This window comes from Eublepharis macularius, chromosome 4, assembly GCF_028583425.1.
Source record: "Eublepharis macularius isolate TG4126 chromosome 4, MPM_Emac_v1.0, whole genome shotgun sequence".
Lineage (NCBI taxonomy): Eukaryota > Metazoa > Chordata > Lepidosauria > Squamata > Eublepharidae > Eublepharis > Eublepharis macularius.
This window is the reverse complement of record NC_072793.1, coordinates 34,299,344-34,324,117: the sequence shown is the minus strand read 5'-3', so window position 1 is coordinate 34,324,117 and position 24,774 is coordinate 34,299,344. Positions and strand designations below refer to the sequence as shown.

Here is a 24,774-nt window from a genome sequence, read left to right as displayed (position 1 = left end):
TTGACGAGAGGCGGGGCCCGGCCGCGCTAGCGCCACCCCCACCGGACGCGGACTGCGCTGTGGGCCGGGCGGCCTCCGCAGCTGCGGCTCTTTCCCCGGCTCTCCCTCCTCCCTCGCCTCTTCCGCGGCCAGCCATCCACCGCGGCGCGCGCCATGGCCGACCCGCCCGCTCCTCCCGCCTCGGCCGCCGTCGGCGGCTCCCAGCGGCTGCTTTTCACTCACGACTTGGTGTCGGGCCGCTACCGGGGCTCGGTGCGCTTCGGCCTGGTCCGCGTCATGCACGGCGAGGACTCCGACTCGGAGGAGGACGAGGCAGGACGAGGCCCCGGCGGCGGCAGCGGCGGCAACGCTGGCGGCGTTCCCGGCGGCGTTCCCGGCGGGGGTGCGGGTAGCTCGGGCGGGTCCGAGTCGGGGGCCCCGTGTGGCGGCGAGGAGAGCCGCGGCAGCCCCCTCCGCCGCGGCTACGTCCGGGTCCAGTGGTACCCGGAGGGCATCAAGCAGCACGTCAAGGAGACCAAGGTAAGCAGCCGCTGCCCAGGCCTTGTTGGCATCTCGGCTGCAAGCGGCGGAGCAGAAGGCCGCGGGGGGGGGGGGGGGGAGCCGCTCCTCCTCCTCCTCCTCTCGGGGGCGGAATGGATGGGCCTCTCTGGGTGGGAAGCGGGAGGCCTGGAGTCCCACGTGTCGGAGGAGAGGGGCTGGAGGGTGTTGGGGACCCAAAGAAACTTGGCGAGGGAGCGGCAGGAGGGGGCAGGCGATCGCGGCTGCCTTGCAGTGGCTGGCCTGCCTTGCGCCAGCTTGGCTGATCTGCGCGAGAAGTGTCTAATCCACTACCCCCCTCGCCCCTCGATCCTTCTTTCTCTCTCTGCGCTGATGTTCTCCTGGGAGAGGCGATCTCAATCCCGTAAGCTCAATTATCTTGTCCTCCATGATTTGGAAGTCTGTCTCCTGTAGGGAATGTGTCGTTTTTATGGGGAAATCTTAATTCTTGTGCGGTTTCTCTGACTTTTTCCTGCAGTGACATCTGCTGATGCTGGGTGTGTGTGTACAGAATTGTAGATAGAGTGATTCTTGAGCAGCAGACATAAGAGACCGTATTTTAAATACCTGTGGAGACAGAACTTGATTAGGGTGTAGTAAAAGCTACTGGAGATGATGCAGTGTATGCAGCTGTCTCTTACGTTATACATGTATGTCTTTACAACATACATTTATTAGCAGTCTCTTGGATTAATATATGAGTTTTTGATGGTGTTTATTAAGCTGTTAGAGCTTAAAGACATATTTTGTATAAACATAAAAAGAGGCTGCACTTCACATAAATAACCAAGCTTCAGTAGGCAGTGTTTTCCAGAATTTTAAAAAATATTTGGCATAATCACTTTACATGCCAAATATTTTTAAAATTCAGGGAAGGTGAGGGGAGAAGCTATGGCTCAGTGGTAGAGCATCTGCATAACATGTAGGAGGTCCTAGGTTCAATCCTCACCATCTCCAGGTAAAAGGTTTCATAATAAATAATGTGAAAGAGAACCCCTGTCAGTCTAGCAATGGCTGTGATAGACCAGCGGTCTCCATCAGTATAGGGCAACATCACATATGTTCCCACTTGAATGTTAAGGCAACTCCATTCTCCACTTGGGTGGATGAGGAAGTGTTAACATTTTGGTATAAACTCATCATAGGAGAATAAAGGTGTTGGTCACTAGACATGAAATCCTTTATAATATGCAGCTTTACTGCTGTCTAGTTCAAGTGAATTGTGTGTGCATGTGTAAATTTCCTAATTTTTCCATTAATTGAATACTTGAGAAAGGTCTTAATATTGGTGAAGATTAACTCCACCTTTCAGAATTTATGATGAATGGTTGCTCACTGCCAAGGCCATAAGTAATGCCAAGAAGACTGAAGAATGGAAATCACAGGAACAAAAGGCCTATGATATTTTAACACAAGGATTGTGCTTATGATGGGGGAAGTACTGTATACTTTTTTTACCAATATGATCTTTGATCTGGCAGTTTAAATGCAACGTTTGTATCCTATACAGTTTTGTATCTTGCTTCAAGGTTCAACTTGGAAATCTTGGATTTTCAAAGGAATAACAAATGTTGGCTTTATTACTTGGGCGTTAAAAGGCCTACATCCATTATGTGTTTAAGATTTCTTCCTCTTTTCCTTCCATTGTGGTCCTTGCAGCTTAATTTTTAAAAGTGTATTGTGGAAATATAAGAACAATCTATAAAGGAGTGACTTTCTTTTTATACCAAAGGACATTAGTATTCAATTCTCAGATTTAAATGGTATGCTAAGTTTCATATTGTTGGAAATCCACAGGACTGTGACTACATGGAAATATCTTGTTTTCCTTGGATAAGAAGTTTCCAATATTTTAACAAGCTGTCTTAGAAGTTTAAGTCCATCATGACTTCTCTTGCCTTCTAAGCGAATGGAAACCTAAAACCACACTTCCTAGACTGTTTTGCCCGTCCAGTAACTATTTGGGTATCCTGTCATTGCTACAGGAAACCTATATCACAGGAAATTTCTCCTGATCTGTATATATGCCTTCAACTAGTTTTGTACTGCATGCCAGGTAATTATAAAATGCCATCATTATGCATTAAGTATCTCTTCTTCCTCCCCCTTTGGGAATTAGGTGGTGCAGTTTAGGAAATCATGATTCAGATAAAGAATTGTTTTGTGAAGTGAAACTAAGGCACTCAAAAGTGTTGCTGTAAAATTAATCTGTATCCCTTATGAATCTTCTAGTAACACTTCAAATGGTACAAAAAGTCCAACCTGATTTATCATTTTGAGCTGCCACATGTTGGTTTCTAAGACAGCTATGGGTGAGGAAGGGATTGTGTGCATATCTTTGTCAGCAAGAGCAATTTGATCTGTGAAGAGTAGACTTGAAGATAACAATTACTGCAATAGCTGTCTTGAATGCAATGTCTTTAGCGGTTCTCTTATGGGACTGTATGGGACTGTAATTGACTCAAAATTCAGATTGTAGGTATTGCTGGCATTAGTTGAATGGCCAATCAGTATTAATTTGCTGCTCTCCTCCAGCGCTCTCTCTTGTTTTTCAAGTTCCATGTCCATTCTTCTTTCTCTTCCCACTCTTTATATTGTTGTAATTTCTTAGCCTTTCCTGATGAGTCACAAATGAGATTTTTGCAAAGTGTGGTGAGTTCAGTGTTAGATTCCCCCTTTCTTAGATCTGCATTAAACTGTTGCTGCTCCTGATTCTGCTATAGGGAATAGTTCATTGCTCCTTGTCTTACTCTAGAACTCATAAGTTTGTAGCCCACTTTGGTAATGGCTCCATACTAGGGAGAGAACTAGGGTTCTAGGATCTAATCTCTGATCTAATCTCTAAAATAATACCATAGTATCTTTAGAACTGTCTTCTCTGCCCTGGCATCAAATTTTGAGTTAAAGAATTTAAGTATGGATGGTAGATCTCATCTTAGAGGTATTTCTCCTCTCTCTCAGGAATGAATGCTTCTCTAATTGTTGTGATGCATACATGCCTCATTTGTGGGGTGAAAAACAGGTATCGAGTTTTTTTATTTGTCAACTAAGGGTGTGTACTAAAAAGAAAATTGGGATTTTTTGGATTTGGGTATTGAGAATACCATATATACATGGTACTCCCAGAATACCAGTGGAACCAAACTAAAGCCCTCCCCCCCAATCAATGTCATTCACAGATGCCAAGCAGAACCCAGGGCCAGTGCAAGCCCAACAGAATCAACATCAAACAAGGGAATCCCAACACCCAAACGGGCAAGCAAGTAGTACCAAGGCAGCCAGCCAGTGGCATATGGCAAGCAAGCAACACTGACACGCATACACAAACAGACTGCTGGCTCCCTCCCCCCTTTCTCCTATAGCCTGGGAAGGGTGAAAACAAGCTGTGCAACCTTTAAAATATGGTTCACAGATATTTCCAAATATATCAGGATAACTCAGGAATGTAAATACTGGTTTATCAAAAATATACCCAAATAAGTCAGATATATTTGGATATGCCCAAATAATACCAAATAGTTATTTTCAGGTATATTTTAAAACCAGATGCACTGAATTGCACACCCTGAATGCCAACTTACACAAATTCAGTAACAGTATGTGTTGTAGTTGGTTTTCATTCAGTGACATCTGGCAAAGTCAGAGGGATAGATGTGTTGTACCATTGCACTTAAAATAGGCTTTTAGCACATCAGAGGTTAACCACTTTATCAGTGTGTGAAATGCGTCTGTGGGTTGTGTGAGACACACATATGTACAAATGGCTCTTCTCTGTTGGAAGATGGTAACCTTCTAATCTCTCTGAACAAAGATGTAAATAAGACAATTTCTGTGGTCTCTGGATTGAACTGTAAAATCTTGTCAACATTTTTCTGGCCTAAAATACTTCCAGGGATGACTGTTCAAGAATTCCAGGTACAAAATATGTATAAGAATGCATATGAGTGTTAAAAAATTGTGAAGTATGGAGTCTCCAGTTTAAGAGACACTGGGTGAGTTCAGTTCATATATGCAGAAAACGCCACTACAGAGTGCAGCATTTACACCCCGGTAAACCCATTGGCTTCAACAGACTATGAAGAATGAACCTCTGTTTAGGATTATACTGTAAAAGTACAAATCCGTGAACACTTAATGACAAGTTCGAATAACTTGTCAGAGCCCCTGAAGCCCCTCTATTCATGCATGTATAAATCATCATGAAAGTATCTTTGTATTCAGTTTCACCAACAGCTCATTCCTTTCTCTCCTAAGTCAACTGTGCTGACAGTTTAACTCTTCCGTAATTAGAATCAAAATCAAAAAGAGTCCAGTAGCACCTTTAAGACTAACCAATTTTATTTTATTGTAGCATAAGCTTTCGAGAATCAAGTTCTCTTCATCAGATGCCTGATGAAGAGAACTTGATTCTCGAAAGCTTATGCTACAATAAAATAAAATTGGTTAGTCTTAAAGGTGCTACTGGACTCTTTTTGATTTTGCTACTACAGACTAACACGGCTAACTCCTCTGGATCCGTAATTAGAATGTTCCTGAGTATTCCAGGGCCTTATTATATATAGTGGGAGGGGAATGTCTCAAATGTTGCTGCAGCATTTATCTCTAGCTTTGTTTCACCCCCACTTTTATGACTCCTTCAGCTGATGTGGCCTCCAGGATTCCAATTCTTCAAGGTGACTGGGATGCCTTCTTAAGTCCCATCTATCCCAGACTCGGCTGATCAAGAATTTTAATATATGTTGAGGCTACTTCTCTCATTAAAATTGATTTAGAGGTATTTATCACACCCTTTCCCCAAAGGAGCTCTGAGCAGCATGCATAAAGTTTCATTCCTCCCTTTTACCCTCACAACATCCTTGTGAAGTAGGTTAAGCAGAGAGAAGCCCATAGTCATCCAGCAACCTTCATAGCTGAGTGCAGAAATTTGAATCTGTGTGTTGCTTGTCAGTCCCGCACTCTAGCCATTCTGCTACATTGTGTCTTCAAAAAAAAGGCTTAAAAATTTAAGAGTTAGCAGTTTTGTGTAGGTTTTGATTCTCGACTCCATTGTTGTGTAGTGTTTACCTAGGAGACTGCATTTAACAGACCTCTTACTCTGACATTTCATTTAGTCTCTTGGGGGATTACTTAAGAACAACCTGACATTCACAGTGGTTTGAGACTGAAGGGGAAAAAAGGCTTACTGGAACTTCTGCAGGTTTATGCAACTGAATTGCTTTAATGGATAACCTGCTCCAGCCCTCTTGTGTATCCACTGCAAGGTTACTTGCCCTTTGCTTTGCTCTACAGGTTAAGGCCTTTGATCGATTTTATTCCAGCATATAGACTTGGATATTATTCTACTTGGTTGTATTTTCCTCTGTATAATGTATAGTGCAATCCTAAGAAGTTCTACTCATGTCTGTCAGTGGTGCTTACTCCCAGGAAAAAGTTCTTATGAATGCATGATCAGCAACCTGTCTGCAAATCTTATTTATTATGGCTGCATTTTTTATAACACATCTGGGGAAAGGGAGGCGTCTTACCAAGTTTCTTTGAAGGGGAATTTTTACCTTCCGTACCAAGCAGCTCTGCTCCTTTGTTCTACAAACTTGTTCTGTGCTCTCTAGGAAACTTCAGGGTGATCCTCACCCCCTCTGTTCGGTCTGCAAGAGGTTGCAATAAAAACTGCATGACCTAATCTGCCGCAGTGTAGTAGGATAGATGAGAGGATCGTCAGGTTTTTCAGTCCCTGGTTCTTCTGTGAAGTTAGATGAGTTTTGCACGAGAGATGTAATTACGGTTTTTTTAAAAAGTTATTAAGTTATCTTGACAAAATAAAACATGAATCTTTGCTCAACTGCAGTGCAAAGGTATATGACACTTGAAATGTAGTTTCTTTACTACTATACTATAATTCTCAAATGCATACATCTTGATTTGCAGGACAGAATTCTGTAGACAAAGTAGTTTTTTAAGGACCTTGGCAAAATTATTTTTTTCATCTTTTCATAAAATATTTATTTACCCTTAATAGCTGAATATTTTTGTCAATGTTCTAGAATAAATGTGACTTTCCGCACTATTTTTGTGTCCCTCTTCATTCTGTACTGCCTGTCCTTAAAGGAAAGGCATTATTTTAAATGTATATCATGTAGATTGATACCTAAAGCATCATTTCATATCTGAATGCAAGAAGCCATCTTATTTAGTAGTGATTGCAAAAAGAAATGTCTCTTCCCTCTTGACGGTGTTTGACTGTTTAATTACATGAGGGATTTTGCAGGCTCTGAAGGTCGACAGCACCCAGATTGGAAAAACCTGCATCACTGTTTGCACTCTACCTGAACTCTCCCTTTCTCTTATGTTGCTGAACCTTTTTTTTCCACAAGTCATTATGGGTTGTTTTGATGTTGGTGCTGTACATCAAAATTGGAACAAGGAAACATAGTGAGTAACTTAAGACTCCCATTTGGAAGGCAGCCATTATTGTGTCTAGAGCCTTTGTCTGTTTTTCCACTTAAATCCCCCATGTTGCTAACATGGGGGGTAGGTTTTATTTTGCATTGTTGCTAGCATGGGGGGTGGGTTTTATTTTGCATTGCCCACCTGGCATGTCTTCATCTTACTGGGCAGTTCTGAGCATGGCTTTTGAGCTTGTGCCATAGCCACTATGATCACCAGGCATCCACAGATTTTGGCTGGGATTGTAGAAAATGACGGGTACATAGCTTCAAAGCCAGATGCCACCACAACATTGCATGTAACAATAAGAGAGTTCATATAAGGTCCCATTTGTTTAAGAACTACCATGGTGACACTAGTTCACAACTTGCTTAGTTGTTCAAGGTATTTTGACACTTATTAACTCCTAGGTCTGAGTCCTTAACATTCCTCTGGACCTGATTAGTTGACAGTTTTCCATGTTTTTTTTGCCAATAAAAAAATCACACAAAAACATTTGGATGCCAGTTGCAATATAACTCAAGCGGTAGAGATGTCCCTTGCAGTATCTGGTCTGTTTATGAATAATTTCAGTTTAGTTACTTAAGGGATATTGATAACATCTTGAGGTTTGTGAAGGCTCACAATTTGTATTCCACATCCCTGTCCATCATGGTTGCTGAAATATTTTAAGGACCGCATCATTGAACCCCTGGTTTCCAACATAAATCAGTCACTGACTTAGGGCACATTTCATCAGTCATTACAAGAGGTGGTTATCTTCTCACTGCTTAAAATAATTGGTAGAGAAGAATACTGTGACCAATTTCTGTCTAGTCTCAAATTGTCCTTTCTGGGCAAGATGATTGAAAATATTGCAGAACAGATCTAGGTCCTCTGGATGACTCATTTGTTCTAGACCCCTTTCGGTCTCGATTGAGGCTGGGCTACAGAACAGAGATGGTCCTTCTGGCGGTTTTAGTTGATGATCTATGTTTGGATGTAGGCAAGGATTGTGCCTCCTGCCTCGTTTCTTTATTTTTTTAGTATCTATTTATTTATTTGAGAGACACAATGTAACAACAATAAAGAACATTTTCTTTAAGCTTTGACAAAATTTGTGACTACCCATTTAATTAGAGGAGCCTAGATTAGAGAGGTGCCTCCTTGTTTCTTGTATTGGATTTATTTGTTGCCTTTGATAGGGTGGACCATGTCATCTTACTGAGACAATTGAAAGTAGAAGTAGTTATCAAGGGATATACTTTGGATTGGTTTAAATCTTTATTTAGCAATCAGACACAGAGGGTTTCTGTTGGAGAATAGTTTCCATCAGTGTTGGATTTGTCCTATGAGGTTCCATGATATATAATCACTAGCTCTTAAAAGAAATCATTCATGGTTTTGAAGTTGGGTGTCATCAATATGCTAACCACACTGAACTCTGTGTTTTATAGTCCAAACTGTAATCGTCCTGAGCCAGTGCCTAGCTGTGGTTAAATGAGTAAAGAAGGACAAGCCAAAGCTGAATCCTGACAAGACTGAAGCCCCTTTTGCACTCCGGCTTACTCCTCATTTTTCAAGAAGTCAAGCCAAAACCAGGGCAATCGTCTTGGCCATGTTCGCTCCGTACCTCTTCCATGTTAATGGTGGTGTCGCTTTATTTATTCTGCTCCATATTCAAATAAATTGTAATTGAAGAGCACTGGTGCTGTTGTCACCAATGGCGTCATTAGTGGTGTTACAGTGCTAGCCCTTTAATTTTTTTTCTTTTTGCATATGCTAAATCGATGCATTGCTGGGATGATGAAGGAGTTGCTATTCCTAGAATTTCTCCCTCTTGAACCCCTCTTTGTTTATCCGTTTGCCTGATTCAAGCTCTGTTCTTCCCCATATACAATATTCCAACCTCTACAAACACAAAAAAATTAAAGCAAAGAAAGCTATAAAGAATAGCTTCTGCGTGCTTGCAAAGCATCGGTGCATCAATCCAATGCTGGGTTTAAAGAAACAGAAAAAGAAAAAAGAAGGGGAGATGGAAGAGGGGAGGGATGAAAAGGAGGGAAGAGGGAGTGGCTGAGTTGATGAGAGTGGCCAGTCACAAAGAACTGGGCTGTTAGGGGGTGGGGAGCAAGGCAGAAGAGGGCTGAACACTAAAAACTGGTATACAGATTATGCACAAGGGAAAGCACCAACAGGAAAATGGAATTTAAAAAAAGTTGGGGAAAGTGCTCCCAGAAATCCCTAAGGGAAAGCACACACACAAAAAGGACTCACCATTAATGTCACAGAATAGGGTGTACAGGCTTGCAAATAAATTGATGCCGTTGGGGGAGTGATTTGGTGAAATTAACTGGTGTGGAAAGGGTTTGAAGTGATGCCATTTGGCAAGGCTAAAGTCTTGCAAGGCATTGTGCGTGCTTTACACATCCGATGGGGTTTAGCTGACACTTGCTGACTCAGTTAAGAATCTTGGGTTCTTACTGGACCCAGCATTATTGCTGAAGCATGCTAGTTCAGTACCCAGCAATGCTTTCTTTCATTTGAAAGAAATGAAAATCTGATTCAGCTCAGAATTCAACTTCATTCCTTGACCAGGCTGATCCAACCACATAGATCCATGCCACAAAAATCCTGAGGCTAGGCTACTGTAATGCACTTTACATGAGTCTGCCCTAGGAAGACTCCACACACATGTGTGCATGTTCCTTCTTTATGTTGCCCCCCCAGCTCATTGAGGGCCGTCAGGAGTGGGGGGATTTAAATTGTGCCACGCCAGCAACATAGTGTCATTTCCAGCAAATACCTGGAAGTGGTGTCATATCGCCAGCATGATGATGAGGTGACACTCTAGATTTGGGCAGAAGTGTCTGAATCCTAGAGCATCACCATGACATCATGCCAGTGGCATAGCATGACTTGTGGTGATGTCCAGTTTTTGTATTTCTTATGTCATGTCTTGTAGTATTTGTTGCATTGTTTTCTGTAATCCATTCTTATTGCAATGTTACGTCTTTTTCTGTTCCTGTTGCATTTCTTAATTTTGAAATCTGCCTTGCGTCTCAGTGAGAAAGGTGAACGATGAAGTATTTGTAAAAGGAAAAATCTTTATACTTGCTAGCTATTTTCAATCTTATCTAAATCTTATTTAAATTAATGAACAGATGAAAAAACTAGTTCTTATTAATTTTGTAATCTTGGCCATTTTGCTCTAGCAAACTCTTAATATTCCTGCAAATGCATGATATTTACACAAACTCAAATAATGTACAATGTGTACACTTTCTGATGAAGTAAATTTCTTCCACAAAATTTGAAGAAATGTGGGACAATGTATAACTACAGAACAAGGAGTTCTGTGGCACCTTTAAAGACTATCGCATTCTTAGTGGCAACAAAGTACAGTATACTTTCTCAGATAAATTTATCCAGATTAGGAGATGAGGGACAGCTTAATGGTAGAATGCACGCTTTGCATGGAGGTTTTAAAGGTCAAGTACTTGAATCCCCAGGTAAAGGGATCTTTGCATGACTGAGAATGATCAGTGGATCATTCTCATTAAACCTTCATGCCCATGAAAACATGGGATGGAGAGGAAGTTTCTGTACCTTCCTCTTCAGAGGAAGATCTCCATCCCACATTTTCATGGCAACTTTTTGGTGCTGCAGTGTGTTTCAGTGGAGCCAGTGCAAGACAATTGGCAGTGGAACTTTCCTGGGGGTAGCCACTTTGGGGGTGTATAATGTGGACATCTGAAATCCAATCTACCCCAAACTTGGAGGGTGGCTGGATGAGTCTGTAGAAGACTCCCTTGTGAGTTTGGCATCTCTGACTGTCAAGGGACCGGAAGTGACGAATCAAAGGAACTGCTCTAAAGTTTATCACGGTTCATCAGAAATGCGCTCCCACGAACCACTGGTTCGCAAACCACAAACCAGCCCAGTTCATCATGAACTTTGGTTTGTATTTTGGTTCGTGCCCACCTCTAGTAGATATACTTGTGATCAGATTAAGTATCACTGAAACCCCCTGTCCACTGGGTCTGAAAAAGCTTTGGAATAAATTGGGAGCAAATCGTATTTCAATTTTTAAAAACCTTACCTTTTCGGTAGCATGATAACAGCGGCAAAACATGGTTGTTGTTGTTTGCAGTGGTAATGTTCTTTCTCTCTCTTCTCTCTGATTAAGAAGGGTCAGAAAGGGAACCCCCAAGACAACTGGAGTTGCTTTGAAGCACAGAACAGCATCTAGCTGAAAATGAAAATAAAATCAGTTACAAAGATGAGCTGTGACATTCTTAAAGGCAAAGTGCAGAAATATATATATATTTGCCTTAAAAAATAGTTGCTAGGAGCTAGAGGTGGGCACGAACCGGGAAAAAAGCCGAACCATGCAGTTCGTACCGTTTCACAAATCATGAACCACAAATTTTCATGAACTTGCCCCAGTTCGTGAACCAGTTCGTGGGGTTTAAATGTCTCTTTCCATGCTGCTGCGAAGCGGCATGGAAAGGGGCATTTCACTCCCGGCTTGGATCAGCTGCTTAGTGGGGAGATCCCCGACAAGCAGCTGATCTGGGAGTGGAAATGCCCCTTTCCCGGCTGCTTAGCAGTGGCACGAAAAGGGGTAAACACAAACCAAATGAACTGGCAGACCAGTTCGTGGAACTTTGTGGAAAATGGGCTTCCACAAATCGCTGGTTCGCGAAGCATGAACCGACCCGGTTTGTGACAAGCTTTAGTTTGTCTTGCGGTTCGTGCCCATCTCTACTAGGAGCTTATGTGTTGAAGTTGAAGACTATTGGAGAAGCAGCATGTTGGTTTCAATTTCTCTATTGGCAGAGTGCTTTTATGAAACATTGTTTTTTGCTCATAAATGCCATGCTGAGTACAGAGTAACTTATTTGGCTAAACTAGTAATGTTCAATCTTTTCACATCTAGGATCCATCTCAGTACAGAGCTTTGTGTGTCCCTTTTTAGTTTGTTGCCTCTTTTAAATTAGGAAAAATGCAACAATAACAAGAAAATTGTGTTACTTATGTGTTGAAGTTGAAGACTATTGGATAAGCTGCATGTTGGTTCAGATTTGGGTTTTGAACAGAAGATGAAATATATTAAAAGCTTGGAATTCAATACAGTGTTGTACAGGAGTTAGACATTCTGGTTTCTGAAGACCTTTCTTTACCAACCTCCCCCTGGCATCTCTCAGCCTTTATCACCTGTAGTATCTATGTAGCTCTAAGCTTTTCATCATGCTGACTAGAGAATAAAAATGGTCTCTGATGTTTTGATGTTGCAGAGCAGAACATTCTAGAACTTTAGTCTTGTAACCTGCACTCTCTCCTTTCTCTGGAGGTGATGAGAATGCCTCATTGTTCAGTTCTCTTCTAACCACAGTGGTGTTGGAGGTCGTAACTGTAGCACATACTCTGCAAGAAGTAAACCATAAACGGTAAATGTAAAACAGCAATTGATGAGTATCCTGAAGTAATATCTTTGTGATACCATTTGTATAATTTCAAATGCAAGATCAGTAGTAATCATTCTTATGGTGTGTTGTTATGATAGCCCGTCGGAGGCCTGTTGCTGAATTGTTCTAAACAGTCTGAATTTCTAATCATGGCTTTTGCTTATCTTTAACTAGTAACGTCCTGCCTCCAAAACAGGAACTGTGTGGAGTCATGTAGGAATATGCTTTTAAAAATTGAAGCGTGTTATGACCTCCCCTGACTAGCCCAGTGGCTCTGACTCAGAGTACTCAGAGGAAAAGCCTGAGGAGCCAAGGCCAGGGTATCAGGAGGACAAGAGGATCAGGAAGAACCTGACACTGCAGAGGCACCTGCTGACCATGTACCAGCTGCACCAGGGGTCACCCTGCTAAAGCCACCGGCCCCTGAAACAGTCACTAGGCCTCCACAGGTTAGAACAGGAACCCAGACCCGCAGCCCATCAGAACCTGCTCCCACACCACAAGAACAGTGTTGGTGGAAGGCCCAGGCCAAGACAGTATAATGGAGGGAAAGTGCCAGGTTGTCAACATGTACTCCCAGCCTGGATCCCGAACAGGCCCTCTTTGCAGGATCCCGACCAAAGCCCAGCCCAGCCTCCGGAGCCTTAGTACTTGCTAGCAAATGCAGTGAGATTAGCTCTCTGCCTATTTAGGCTGAGGCTTGATTAGGCTGCAGGGCTGGATCAACTGATCCATTAAGCACAAGCTCTGCACTCCAAGCTCCCTGCCTTTAGCTCCAAGCTCCAGTTGATGTTCCCAAGTCTAGCCAGCCAAGTGGACAGCCTTGCTCCAAATACCAGACCTGGCTGGCCTGCAGAGCATAGGACAAAGGGAGGAAAGAATGCGGGTTCCTGTACATTTGTCTGTAGTCTTGTCATCAGACATGTACAAACAAAACTCCTTGTATCTTTGCAGTGTTCTAAGATAATGGTTTAATAACCTGAATGGAAATGATGTGGTTTTGCATACTAGTTCTGTAAAATAGTATCACTTGTACTGGCTATACTAATAGTATTGTTGAAGAGTTAAAGCAGCTGCTGATGTTAAAAGCTGGTTTAAAGAGAAATCTTACAATTAGAGAAATGTGTGAGAATTTATTAATTACTTAATGAAAAGCTTGAGACCTCCAATGGTTTCCCACTTCAATCATGACTTTGGTCTTACAAAAATCGACTAGATAACGATTAAGAGCAAAGAAGTATATCGGTCAATCAGTGGCAGAACGAAAGTCAACAGCTACTGAAGCCAAAATAAGTGCCTTTGCAGCCGATGGATTGTATGAAAGCTGCTGAGGGAAGGTGGGGTAATTTTTGGTGGTTTCCCCCTGCCCACTGCGGACTTCCAGCTTCCCCCTTCATGCTGTTCTGGCAGTTTCCTGTCCCCCAGGAGCAGGAGGAGGAAAGCCCTGCTCCACTGACAGGAATGCTTTCTGTCAGCAGAGATTTCCAACAGGATCTAGCCCAATGACTAAAATGATCAGAAGGGCGCCATTGTTCAAGAACAGTGAAATCTGCTGTATTGTCTGTTCTGCCTATTGTCTGATCTGGCCCTTGGCTCTACCAGTGAGCATACAAAATTGTCATGCACCCGATGCCATGGTATCTCAGGAGGAGGACAAGCCACTTCCAGTTACTCGGAGTGCCCAGAAGCATGAAGCTGTCTTGCCACAGCAAGCTGGCTCTTACTGGCATAAAAACACTTGGGTGGGGGAATAGATTGGGACTACTGTATATATTGTTTTTATGAGTAGAGTTTTTTCCCCATAAGTTAATTTAATTTTTAGCATGCTTAACTTTTAGCAAGTTAGCATGTTGGTTTAAAAAAATGTGCAATGCTAGTACTACAGTGTAAGTTGACAATGTTGATCTCATCCCCTAAATGAACTTTCTAGTGCTGATACATTTAGAACAAAAACATTAAAGAAGATAAATGCTGCAGATGCACTGCCTTTATTTTTGCCTTTTACCACCTGTGTTAGAGAATATCTATGGGAACCATCCAGCTAAACGAATTCATTATCACCTGCCCTTTTCCCTCCCAGGCATGAAGCTGATCGTGCTTAGTTTTGTGAAGTCTGGTTATTCTGTATTAGGTTTGTTAGGGGTTTTTAAAAAAATCTTTTTCACAAGTGCTGCTTTTAATTAACAGGAATAATCAGACAATTTTAGTTTTCTATGGAAAGGAAAAGTTGCAGTGCATCTTATTCTGTCTTTAGAATCTTTAAAATTTGATCTCTTTTTTGCTGTTCCGCTAGCCTGCTGTATGCCTATATATTTTTGAATAGAAGATATCTGCACTGATGCATTTATTGTATGTAGCAAGAGGCCATTACAGACATAGTGGGATTAAAAGGGGGTGGGAGATCAATATGCCTATATATTTTTGAATAGAAGATATCTGCACTGATGCATTTATTGTATGTAGCAAAAGTTCATTACAGACATAGTGGGATAAAAAGGGGGTGGGAGATCAATCATAGAATATCAGCACTAAAACAGCCAGGTTTAAAAATTCTCATATTAAAACATGACATCTTTCAGGTGTGACTTTTCCTCATATTTTCTAAGCTGCCAAAGCAAATAGCCACACTATATGATACAAACAGGCCAGCATCTGAAAGAAGGAAAATTGACTTCTCCGCTTCTGAGGAAGAGTTTTAGGTCCTTCAGAAATGCTGTGAGAAGTTTGGTTCTAGACTCTATGAAGAGTGGACAGAACAGAATGCAGTGGGGTAAATCCTCTGGAACCAGAACACTGCATATACAAAGATGTAACATGAATAGATTTTGGAAATAGAGCTGTTGCCATGATCTGAATCTGGACAGATCCAAGTGCTATTCTGAGATTATGAAGAGCGATACTGGTCAGGAGGTTCTGGCGTGATCATCAGAGCATGGTGATGTGTATGTATGCCCTGATTGTAGGCAAGCTAGTTCTGCTTGAGCGTTGCTGGAGGGCCTCTAAATAGGCCTGAAATTCTCTTTTAAGAGATTTTGAGTGGATTCCGGTTTTGTGACCAGGTGACCATTCCAGCTCCAAACTTCTGCTCCTACTAAAGCTGTGGGATAGCCTTACTCTGATGTATTTTCAGAGCTGAATCAATCCAGAAGCCTCCTTTAGTACTGTAAAATTTCAGAATAGAACCTATGATTCTTAAAACTGGATCTTGTGACCACCAAATGAACCCTCCAAGGTAAGTTTCCCTAAAAGTTACCTCAAGATATTTAAAGTTGTTGCATTGGTCTATTAGGCGGGCATCTATACACCACTTAAATTTATGAATGATTTTGAATAGAAAATATATTTTGAGTTCTTTTGAATAGAAAGTATATCAAATTGTATCATGGATGAATATGAAAATTGACAGCTAATGTGCTAATTATAATGTGCTAATTATGTGCTAATTATTTTCACCTTCAAAAAATTTTATATGAAGTGAAAACCAAACTAGAAGAAGAGAATCAGATTTATTGTAGATTAAGATGAAGACTCAGAAACACAAAATGGTGTACTTTGAAGTCATTTGAAGAAAAGACATCCATTTGTGTCCTCCAAATTGGCCTAGGAAGTTCAAATTCACTAGGTGCTAGTCATATGTCATTATTGAGACAGGAATCCTCTATAAGATTGATTCAGCAGTTTAATGTTAGCTCTTTTAAAATACTCTGCAAAAAATTTTTTAAAAAAATTCAAAGCTCTCTTGATGTTGTAGATTTTGGCAAATCGCTCTGCCTTGTTCCCATCTTGCTAGGATGAGCACTTACATGTGCACACTCACACATGCTTCCCAGTACACCTGTGCCTCAGACTGTCCAAAACAGACCTTGGGGTGTTGTGTGTTATTAAACCATTGCACAGATCTGCCTCATCCCAAATGCAGAAACAGCTTATTGAGCTGAATCATGCATGCAAAGGAAACCAGGCTGAATTTTGTATTCCATATGCTATAGATTCATTGCACAAAATTGGGTTCAGCCAGGCTTGCTTGTGTGAGTCAGTTCATTAAACTGCTTCTGTTTGGTCGCAGATGTAGATCTGTGTCATGGGGTGATGAAACTGAAATTAAGATCCTAGTCAGCATACTATAAAAAAATTATTTAATTGCAGGTGGAAAGAGGAGAGAAAAGGAACACAAAGGCTTTAGAACAGTGTTGATTCATATAAGAATGATCAGTGCCTCTTCTACTCTTGAGTAGTCAAAGTGGCATCTGTGGAAAGAGTAGATGCTACAGTACAGTGTGAAATTATGCATACTCTATGTCCATTGTAATCAGTAGGCTTAAGCACATTGAGCTCTGGTTATTTCTGCAGTAGCCATTATGCACAATCCAGATGACATCATTGCCAGACTGTTCTATTCCAGTGTGTTCTTTTTCTCTTCTTGTTTTTAAGACCTGTTTTTTTTTGACAGTGCAGTTACAGCACATGCCTGTCCATTATGGAGACAAAGTTCTAGATATACCTGGCTGGATGAGTAGTCTAGGAGGAAGTTTGTGTTATGTGTGATAATCCTCTGCTCTTTCCTGGCTACTCTGCTACTACATGCCCTGCAACATCCTTTCCTGCATTACTTTTTATTAGACTTGTGCCTTTTAAAACAGATTAAACAGCAGGGAGGAGAAATTGAGCCTCTCCTTGAGAATCTATCCATCTCTCATAGGCACTAGAGGAATGGAAAGAATGTGTAGAAGGGTCTGAACCTGGCTGTAGATGATGATGATCGTGGCTGCAGCAGCAGCATGAGCAGCAACAACTGGGATCAGCTCTCAGCTGTCATGAGCTACTCCTTGATGGTTGAAAACAATGGCAGTAGTTCCCTTACACAAAGAAAGAGAGGTGCTGCAAATTGCTGCAGGAAGGTTGCTTGAAGCCTGTAATGCAGGGGATGTCTTCCTGAAGGAGCCCCTGAGCAGCATCTCCAAAAGCAACAATGCAGGAGTCATTGGGTGAAGAAACCAGATTCTTCTAATTTTTGCATAAATATAAAGTAGTTTCTCTGAGTTCTGTACTGAACAGATGTCCAAAAGCTGTTGCCTGATGACTGTTCCCCCTCCCCAATCCTATGAATATAGTTTTTTCTAAAATCTGTATTGGGCTGTCCACTTTTGCCTTTACTGTAGGGATGGTGCATTGTGGAATTGGGACATGGTTCTTAAGTGCCATGTGGTGTTACCAGAATTGGTCTCCTTGTGAGTAAAAGAATTTGTGTGTGTGTGTGGGGGGGGGAATAGCAAGCAAGGAAGACAGCTGTGTGAGAGGTTGGTAACTGTAGGAATCTATCACCAATTTTTACGGGGGTCCCTTCCGTTATAACAAACAAGGCTGGTGCTTAAAGTCAAACAGCAACTTTTATTGAAGAGAAAGACTTCATGCACATACACACAAAATTGCAGGGTAAAAATAGTTACACACACACACAGAGTCCTAGGAAGCTTAGCCAGAAATTGGGAATAGAACGAGGGGAGCAAGTATATCTACCTTATCCGAAGACTAGTCCAGTCCATGGGAGAAGAGAATAGCTTCAAATGTCCAGCGTTCTCAGCCAGGAGAGCAAGAGGCTTAGGGCAGACCTCAAAGGAACAGTGCTTTGGATCCGGTAAGCATTTACGAAGAGAGAGAGAGGCTTAGAGAAGTGACCCTAAGGGAGCAGCCAGGAAGCATGCACAATTTGGATGGGGCCAGGGCTCTACCTTTATAGGTAAAATGTGCCCTGAGCTGGGAGAACCCACCTAGTCGTTAGAACAAAGACCCCCAACAGTCAGTTCCTGGATTTGACAAAGGGTTTGATTGCCTTGATTGGTAGCTGCTGGGGCATGTGAAAGCAAATGCAAAGTTTGTTCTATTGCTGCACAAAAGGGTCAGTTTGTTAATGAAGTCCACTGGAGCTAAGATGAATTTAGGTGGGGGAATGTACTCTCCCAGGAACACTGTAAATAATTATAAATGTCATTTGATCAGCTGCTCAATCAAGGACAGGAGATCTCATCACAGAAGGAGAGAAAGGAATGTGCAAAGTGGATGGGGATGACTCTGCAAGACCTTTGTTGTACTGGATTCCTCAGGGGCTGGGGTGACTGCAAATCCAGTCACCTCTAATCACTCTGCATTCCTATGCGGCATTCCATTCATGCCTGGATCTCCCGGGCGGGACTCAGCAACTGTTAGCTGGATGTCCTCTGGCTGCAATACAAACTGCCATTTTAAATCCAGAGGCCTGGTGCCATTCAGTATCATTGGCAGCCATGTTAAAATGGCTATTAAAGATGGTGGAGGCCAGGCCAACTGCTTACAGTGGAACCACAGTTATAATTCCACTTTCAGCTGATTTAGTGCTTCTCTTGGCCATCCTCAAAGATAGTAATACGGAAAAGACCTCTGTGTGCTAGAATGTGGCTAAAGTGTTGGCTTAAGACTTTAGATATATAACCCTAATTTTGAAGCTACAGGCTTCACCTCTATACAGTACTTTTAAAGCAACTTCCATGCTTTGGTTGCATTTGTCTTGTGTTAATTTCTTATTAATGCAGCATATATTATTACTTAAGTGGTTTCAAATGGAAAAATGTAATGTGTTTGACTTAATCTCAATTACAGTTTTTTTTCCCCACTTCTTTTTGTGTATTTCAGCTTGGCTGTCTTTCTGACTAATACCTGTGTCATACCAAGATATGAGAATCTCATACCTTGAAATTTCCTTTTGGCTGCTTTCATGCAAAGTGAATAGGAAACACATTGATTTTTCTGATCGGTCCTGTCAAGAAAAATGGATCACGAAGATGACATTTTCTGGCTAGGATATAGACAGTTCTTAGATACAGTAAATGAATGTGTAATTATGTATGTATTGCTTATCTAATTTAATACATTTGATGATACAAGCATTTGATAATCCTTTTTATGCATAATACTGTTGATTGTCTTTTTGCAGTGCTGCCCTTGAGGCCTACTGTCTTTCATATAACTTCTTAAAATTGTTTACTTATTCAGTAACTTTTTAATTGTGTCTTCCCATCCATGTTTACTAAATCAGAATCCAGATAGCTGCATTATTCTGCCTGCTTTCTGTAATTCTCCATATCCTTTCCTTCTTCACAGCTTCTCTGTGGAGTAGAGCGGTACAGCTTGCAGAGAACTACATTCCCAATTACTCTCAACCAAAAGTTCCACATTTACTTACTTCTGAGGCCTGCACCTCAGAGAGTCTGTCAGCTGACCTGTTCTCCTGAGAATGGCCGTTTCAAAGTGGAGGCCACTTGTCAACCACAGTGTACTCTGGGCAAGGGCCTTGGTGCTTACCTGACTCATGTTTCAGGAGCCATTTTGGGGAAAAGTGCCCAGAAGAACCACAGGTGTCTCCCGAGCCATTTAATAAATATTGCTAATGTAGAGGTTACAGTGTGAAATAGCCATGCAGTTGTCTGGTTTGTATAAAATCGAATTGAATGCTAGATGTGTTGTTAATCTCAGTTCAGAAATAACTGGAATTGCCTAAATAGAAAACTGACAAGATTGCTGGTTTTTCTGGCAAAAAATTATTTTGGACAGGTCGATGATAAATATGACTTTAAACTATAAAAATGAAAATATGATGGTAGCATAGTTGCTACTCAAATATGCACTCAATAATTTAAGTCTAGAACTCTGGCTTCTTTTTTGGTATAATCAAATGATTCAGCTTCTGTGTTAGTAAGTTGTTGTGCACGGCTTTCTTGGAAAAATACTGAAACCAAAATTGTGTATCTGTTCAAAAATACTAAATTAATGATGTCCACCTTTTAACATTATCTTTCAATCTACCTGTCTTTTGGGGTGATCATAACTTGAAAATGAGGGTTAAAATTCTGTGGATTACATTGCAGTGTTCAGGTAATAGGATAAAACAAGCAGGGGAGTCATGAGATGGGGGGGGGGTCTCCATTATTCCTCCTTCCCATCACATCCCCTACAGCTTCACAGCCCTTCTCGTGCTTTCCCTCCCTCTCACCTACGTGTCTCATCCCATCAGCTACCTTTCCCTCTTTCCTGTCCTTTCTTATTTTCTTCCCCCTTGCAGCTTTTCTATTTTTCCTTCTTTCTGAACTCCCTCCAGTTTCTCCTATTTTGCTCATTTTTCTTTCCTCAGTCATCCCTGTCCTTCCTTATATTGTCTTCCCTTCCTACTACTTCTTTCCCCAGTTCTCCTTCAATGTTGAAATAAAATTGCAGTGGCCATTTTGGATTATTATAGTTGACTCTGCAATACAGAATGACTACCAAGATCTTGTAAAATGCCAAGAGCTTGTCATTTTTCTCTCCTCTCTTTCTCTCTTCCCAGCAGCCCCCATATCCTCTCTCCTTTCCCCTGCTTCCTTTGTCTGATGGGAGGTGGCAAACCGTCCATCAATCACCTGCTACCAGCAGACAACCACGGACAAACAGGGTGGTGCACATGCACGATGATGTTGCTTTCAGACGTTATGTCATCGTGCTGGCTGAAGGAGTGCTCCTACTCTTCACAGAGGGCTGATTTGGGCCCCAAACAAGACAATTCTTAAAGAATGGGCCCTGTGCAAAGCACAGGAGGGCTCCTGCAGCCAGCACAATGGCATCACTTCCAGAAGTAATCATTGGAATGCAGCTGGAAGTGCATGTTTGCACACAACAAATGAATCTCAGTAAGTACCGGTCCCCCACCCTTCTGCTAGTTGCCAGGGAGACCTGGCAACCCTACTAGCCAATGATTCTTTTATCTGCCTCCTCCCTAGCTTTATTATTAATTACTTAATTTATGAGCCACCTTTGACCCGATTGGAGGCCCAGAGCAACTCACATCATTCTCTTCTCTTCCATTTTTTCTTTACAACAACCATGTGCGGTAGATTAGGCTGAGAGAGTGACTGCCGTGGAAGTTTGTGGGGTGATCTTGGGCCAGGGTGGGGATTTGAATTTGGGTCTTCCAGATCATAGTCTGTCACAAGACTACACTCACTCTCAGCTTTCTCTCTTTCCCCTCCCACTGGGAACACTGGCCGACGTGCAAAAGTCATGCTGTAGCAGATTGCTTCGGTGAGTTGTGTGGTACCTAGTGCTGGGCCTACTAGCATTGCCAGGCCAGGCCTGGAAATTTGGGAGAGGGGGAATGGAAACCATAGAGTTCACAGCAGTTCCTAGAGCCATTTTCCCCAGAAGTGACATAGCAATGCAGCTGATGTCACAGTTTTTTTAATTTATTTTCACCTGCCACTGCTTCAAGTAGCGACGGGCAAAGCAGAGTGCTGGCAGGAGGTTTCCTGCCATAGCTGGAGGCCTAGCAGCACTAGTGCCCACCCAAGTTGCATGAGTTGTGCAGAAACTGCCTCTGGGCCCAGGTAAGTTGTGTGGCATCAAATCATCTGGTAGCCACCACTTTACCTGGGTGAGTTGTACTGGTTGCATGGTAGCAAATTGCCTGGTGTTTGCTGCTGGGCCTGACCAATGATTCATCCCTCCAGAGCAGGAGGCAGAGGAGCAGGGGTGGGCTGGGGGCCAAAACACCCTGGGAAGGGCCACCCCTTTATCTTTCACTTACAGAAAATAAAGTTTGAAGGTTGACAATAGTGTCATTGTTACTTAGCAATTCACACAATGACCCCTGAGATGAGGGCATCTCCTATATAGATAAAGATATAGATATAGATAGATATATAACTGATTATTTCTACTTTAACATGTCTACAATATTGATTATTGAAGACATGTTAAAGTAGAACTAATCAATTTTCCTCATTTGAGGAAGTGGAAGGCAAATGTGTGTCTTCCCATGATTATTCATATTTTACTGCTTAATTGTTTACTAAAGTATTGTTCATCTCTGTGGGATTTGGGTATGCTTTAGAACATGTAAAAAATCTATATATTTATGCTGCCTTGTCCATGTGTTCAAGGTATATATTTCCAAGAAGATAATGGCTCAGTCAACAGGATAAAGTATTCTGAAGAGAGGCCGGAGTTGGTGTATACAGTGTGGCACAAGCTTTCCTCCAAGCTGTATATCTGTTCTACAGTCTTCACCATTAGTACTGGCTCTGCAGCTAACCCTGATGTATCCTCAGAGTGCCTGTCACATCAACCCTGTGCCTTTGCTTTATTATGTGGCTAATAATGCGCTAGGGATTAAGCACACATCTATTGCATGTTACCGTCTTATGTCCTCAAGTCATTACAAAGGTTTGAAGTTTTTTCACAGTAAAATAGTCCATAAAGTACAGTGGCTTGTTGGACTTGCTTAGGCTAGGGCTAATAAAAAACATGCTCATTTAAAAACAATTCAGGTTAAAGTATTCACACAGTGTAAAGCCTACTATAAGGGTTCGATTGAAGTCCACAGCATCTGGTCATTGAAGGAGGTTTCGGGACTTGATCATGGTATTTCAGGGCCACAGTTTTTGTTGTGCTGTTGTCAGACCCCAACAGGAGATTTAGCAGGTGATAGCAGGTGGGCAGGCTGGAATGGTAGGCATAAGTAGAAGTAACATATTCAAGTCATTACCGGAACTGTGACATTCAGAGGTGAAATTATGATATGTGTGTCATTTTGCTATTGGCAGAAATTTTGAAGCGGGATCATTGTCTATTAAAATGGCCATGGAACCAACATTTTCTTTCCCTAGTATCCTCATCCCCATGCAATTTCTTTAGTGTTCTGAGAACTGGTGGTGCATTGGTTGTACTGTTTCAATCCTTCTGGCATTTTTATTTAAATATTGAGCATTTTCTGTGCAAGAGACTGTATGTAGAGCAATTAGTCAGACTTCTGAGTTCAAGGTCATTATGCTATGCCAGTAGGCAGAACATTATCTCACTCTGCTAATATAAAGGGTAACAAGGAGAGCTGCTTGTTCTTGTTCACACCTCTGTTCGTTCCCCATGCAAACGTGCTTACCAGGTGGATGTCTTGACCTTTAAGAGAGCTTATCTAGTAATACAGTAGAGAACGTGACTGAAATTGGTCTTCCTTCTAGTCTCGTTTGTGTTCATGTATAGGAGGGCTCTATCAGTCCCAAGGAATGTGTCACGAAAGCACTCAATCACTATCTTCTATAATACTTTTGAGTAGGCTCCACTACAGAAGAGGAACCAGAGATGAGGACTCTGAACTTCCTCTTCCATTTCCTGTAGGATCTCCTTTGGTCCAACTCTACCACCTTTTATTCACCTGCCTGAGAACTCACTTAGGCCTTGTTCATTACTGCAGCTTGTTTGGGCCTGGGGTCGCTGTAAGTGAAGCATGGGAACAGCTTATCTTCTTTCTGAATTTTTGTTTTTAAAAAAAGATTTAAAGCAGCTTTTCTTAAAAACTGGCTTATTACAGTTTGGAACTACTTATGGAAATTAATCTATATGGTAACTGTCAGATTCGTGATTTATCTTGTAATATAAAGGAAAGCACTTTATCTGCTTTAAAACATAGTGTATAGGGGTTTGAAAGATTTGATATAGAGAACATTTGTTAGACAATAAGATAATGTAAATGTATATCTTAACATGGTGTCGCTGTGGCACCTAGAAATTTCATTGTGGTGCCTGGTATTTTCAGTAGTGGCTTTATAGAGAGAGTCATGGGAGATTCATGCACAAAAGCAAGGAGGGGGAAAGGACTGTAATACAAAAGAGGAATTGGCCAAGTCTTAGCAAAAAAGCTAGTTAGTTCCAACCAAAAGTTTATCTATCATTTCACATCAGAATATTTAGTTGTATGACATAAAAATAAATGTGCATGAGGTTTATTGCTTACTTGTTTGTAAATTTAACCTAGCCCAACCGGAGGTAGATAATTTCATTTCTTAACTAGTTGCTTTCTGTACTGGCTCCAAAACTTGATTAAATTGAGTTTTTAAAGCAATAATGGAATGGAGAAGTTAGGCTAGGGTTAGGTTAGCTTTTTGTCATGATGATGACAATCAGGGTTACCCCTTTATTTATATTCTAGAACACTTTTGTCATAGCCTTAACAAAATTATGAGAAACTAAAGTGGTTAGGATTAGGTTTTGCTGGAGCAATAATTAGAAAATGTGGTCATTGAAATACGCAACTGTGACAAATTGTGCTTTTAAAAAGCCTGGAAGTGCTGTACAAGCAGCTGAAGGACTGTTAAAGGTTAATCCCTCATAGACACATGCAAAGAACTTTGAGAGACAGGCTACTCCAAGGAATCTTGATTGGGAAGCATGAGCTGGAAAATGGAGGGTCTGTTTTCAGCACTAGCTGAGAGGAATCAAGTGAGAACAATTGTGGAGACAGAGTCCTTCTAACTGAGAGCAGTTTAACATCTACAGGAGAACTGGG

The 24,774-nt window shown here is 41.6% G+C and overlaps 1 protein-coding gene across 4 annotated transcripts in view; it reads left to right on the top strand.

The window, feature by feature from the left end:
• Window positions 1-77: 77 nt before the first annotated feature.
• UBE2O (ubiquitin conjugating enzyme E2 O) overlaps window positions 78-24,774 on the top strand; it is a 92,464-nt gene continuing 67,767 nt past the window's right edge. For all 4 annotated transcript variants that reach the window (XM_054977208.1, XM_054977207.1, XM_054977206.1 and 1 more), the window contains exon 1: window positions 78-519. In XM_054977208.1, coding sequence (XP_054833183.1) covers window positions 154-519 — 366 coding nt within the window. In that variant the 5' untranslated portion in view covers window positions 78-153. The remainder of the gene's footprint in view (window positions 520-24,774) is intronic.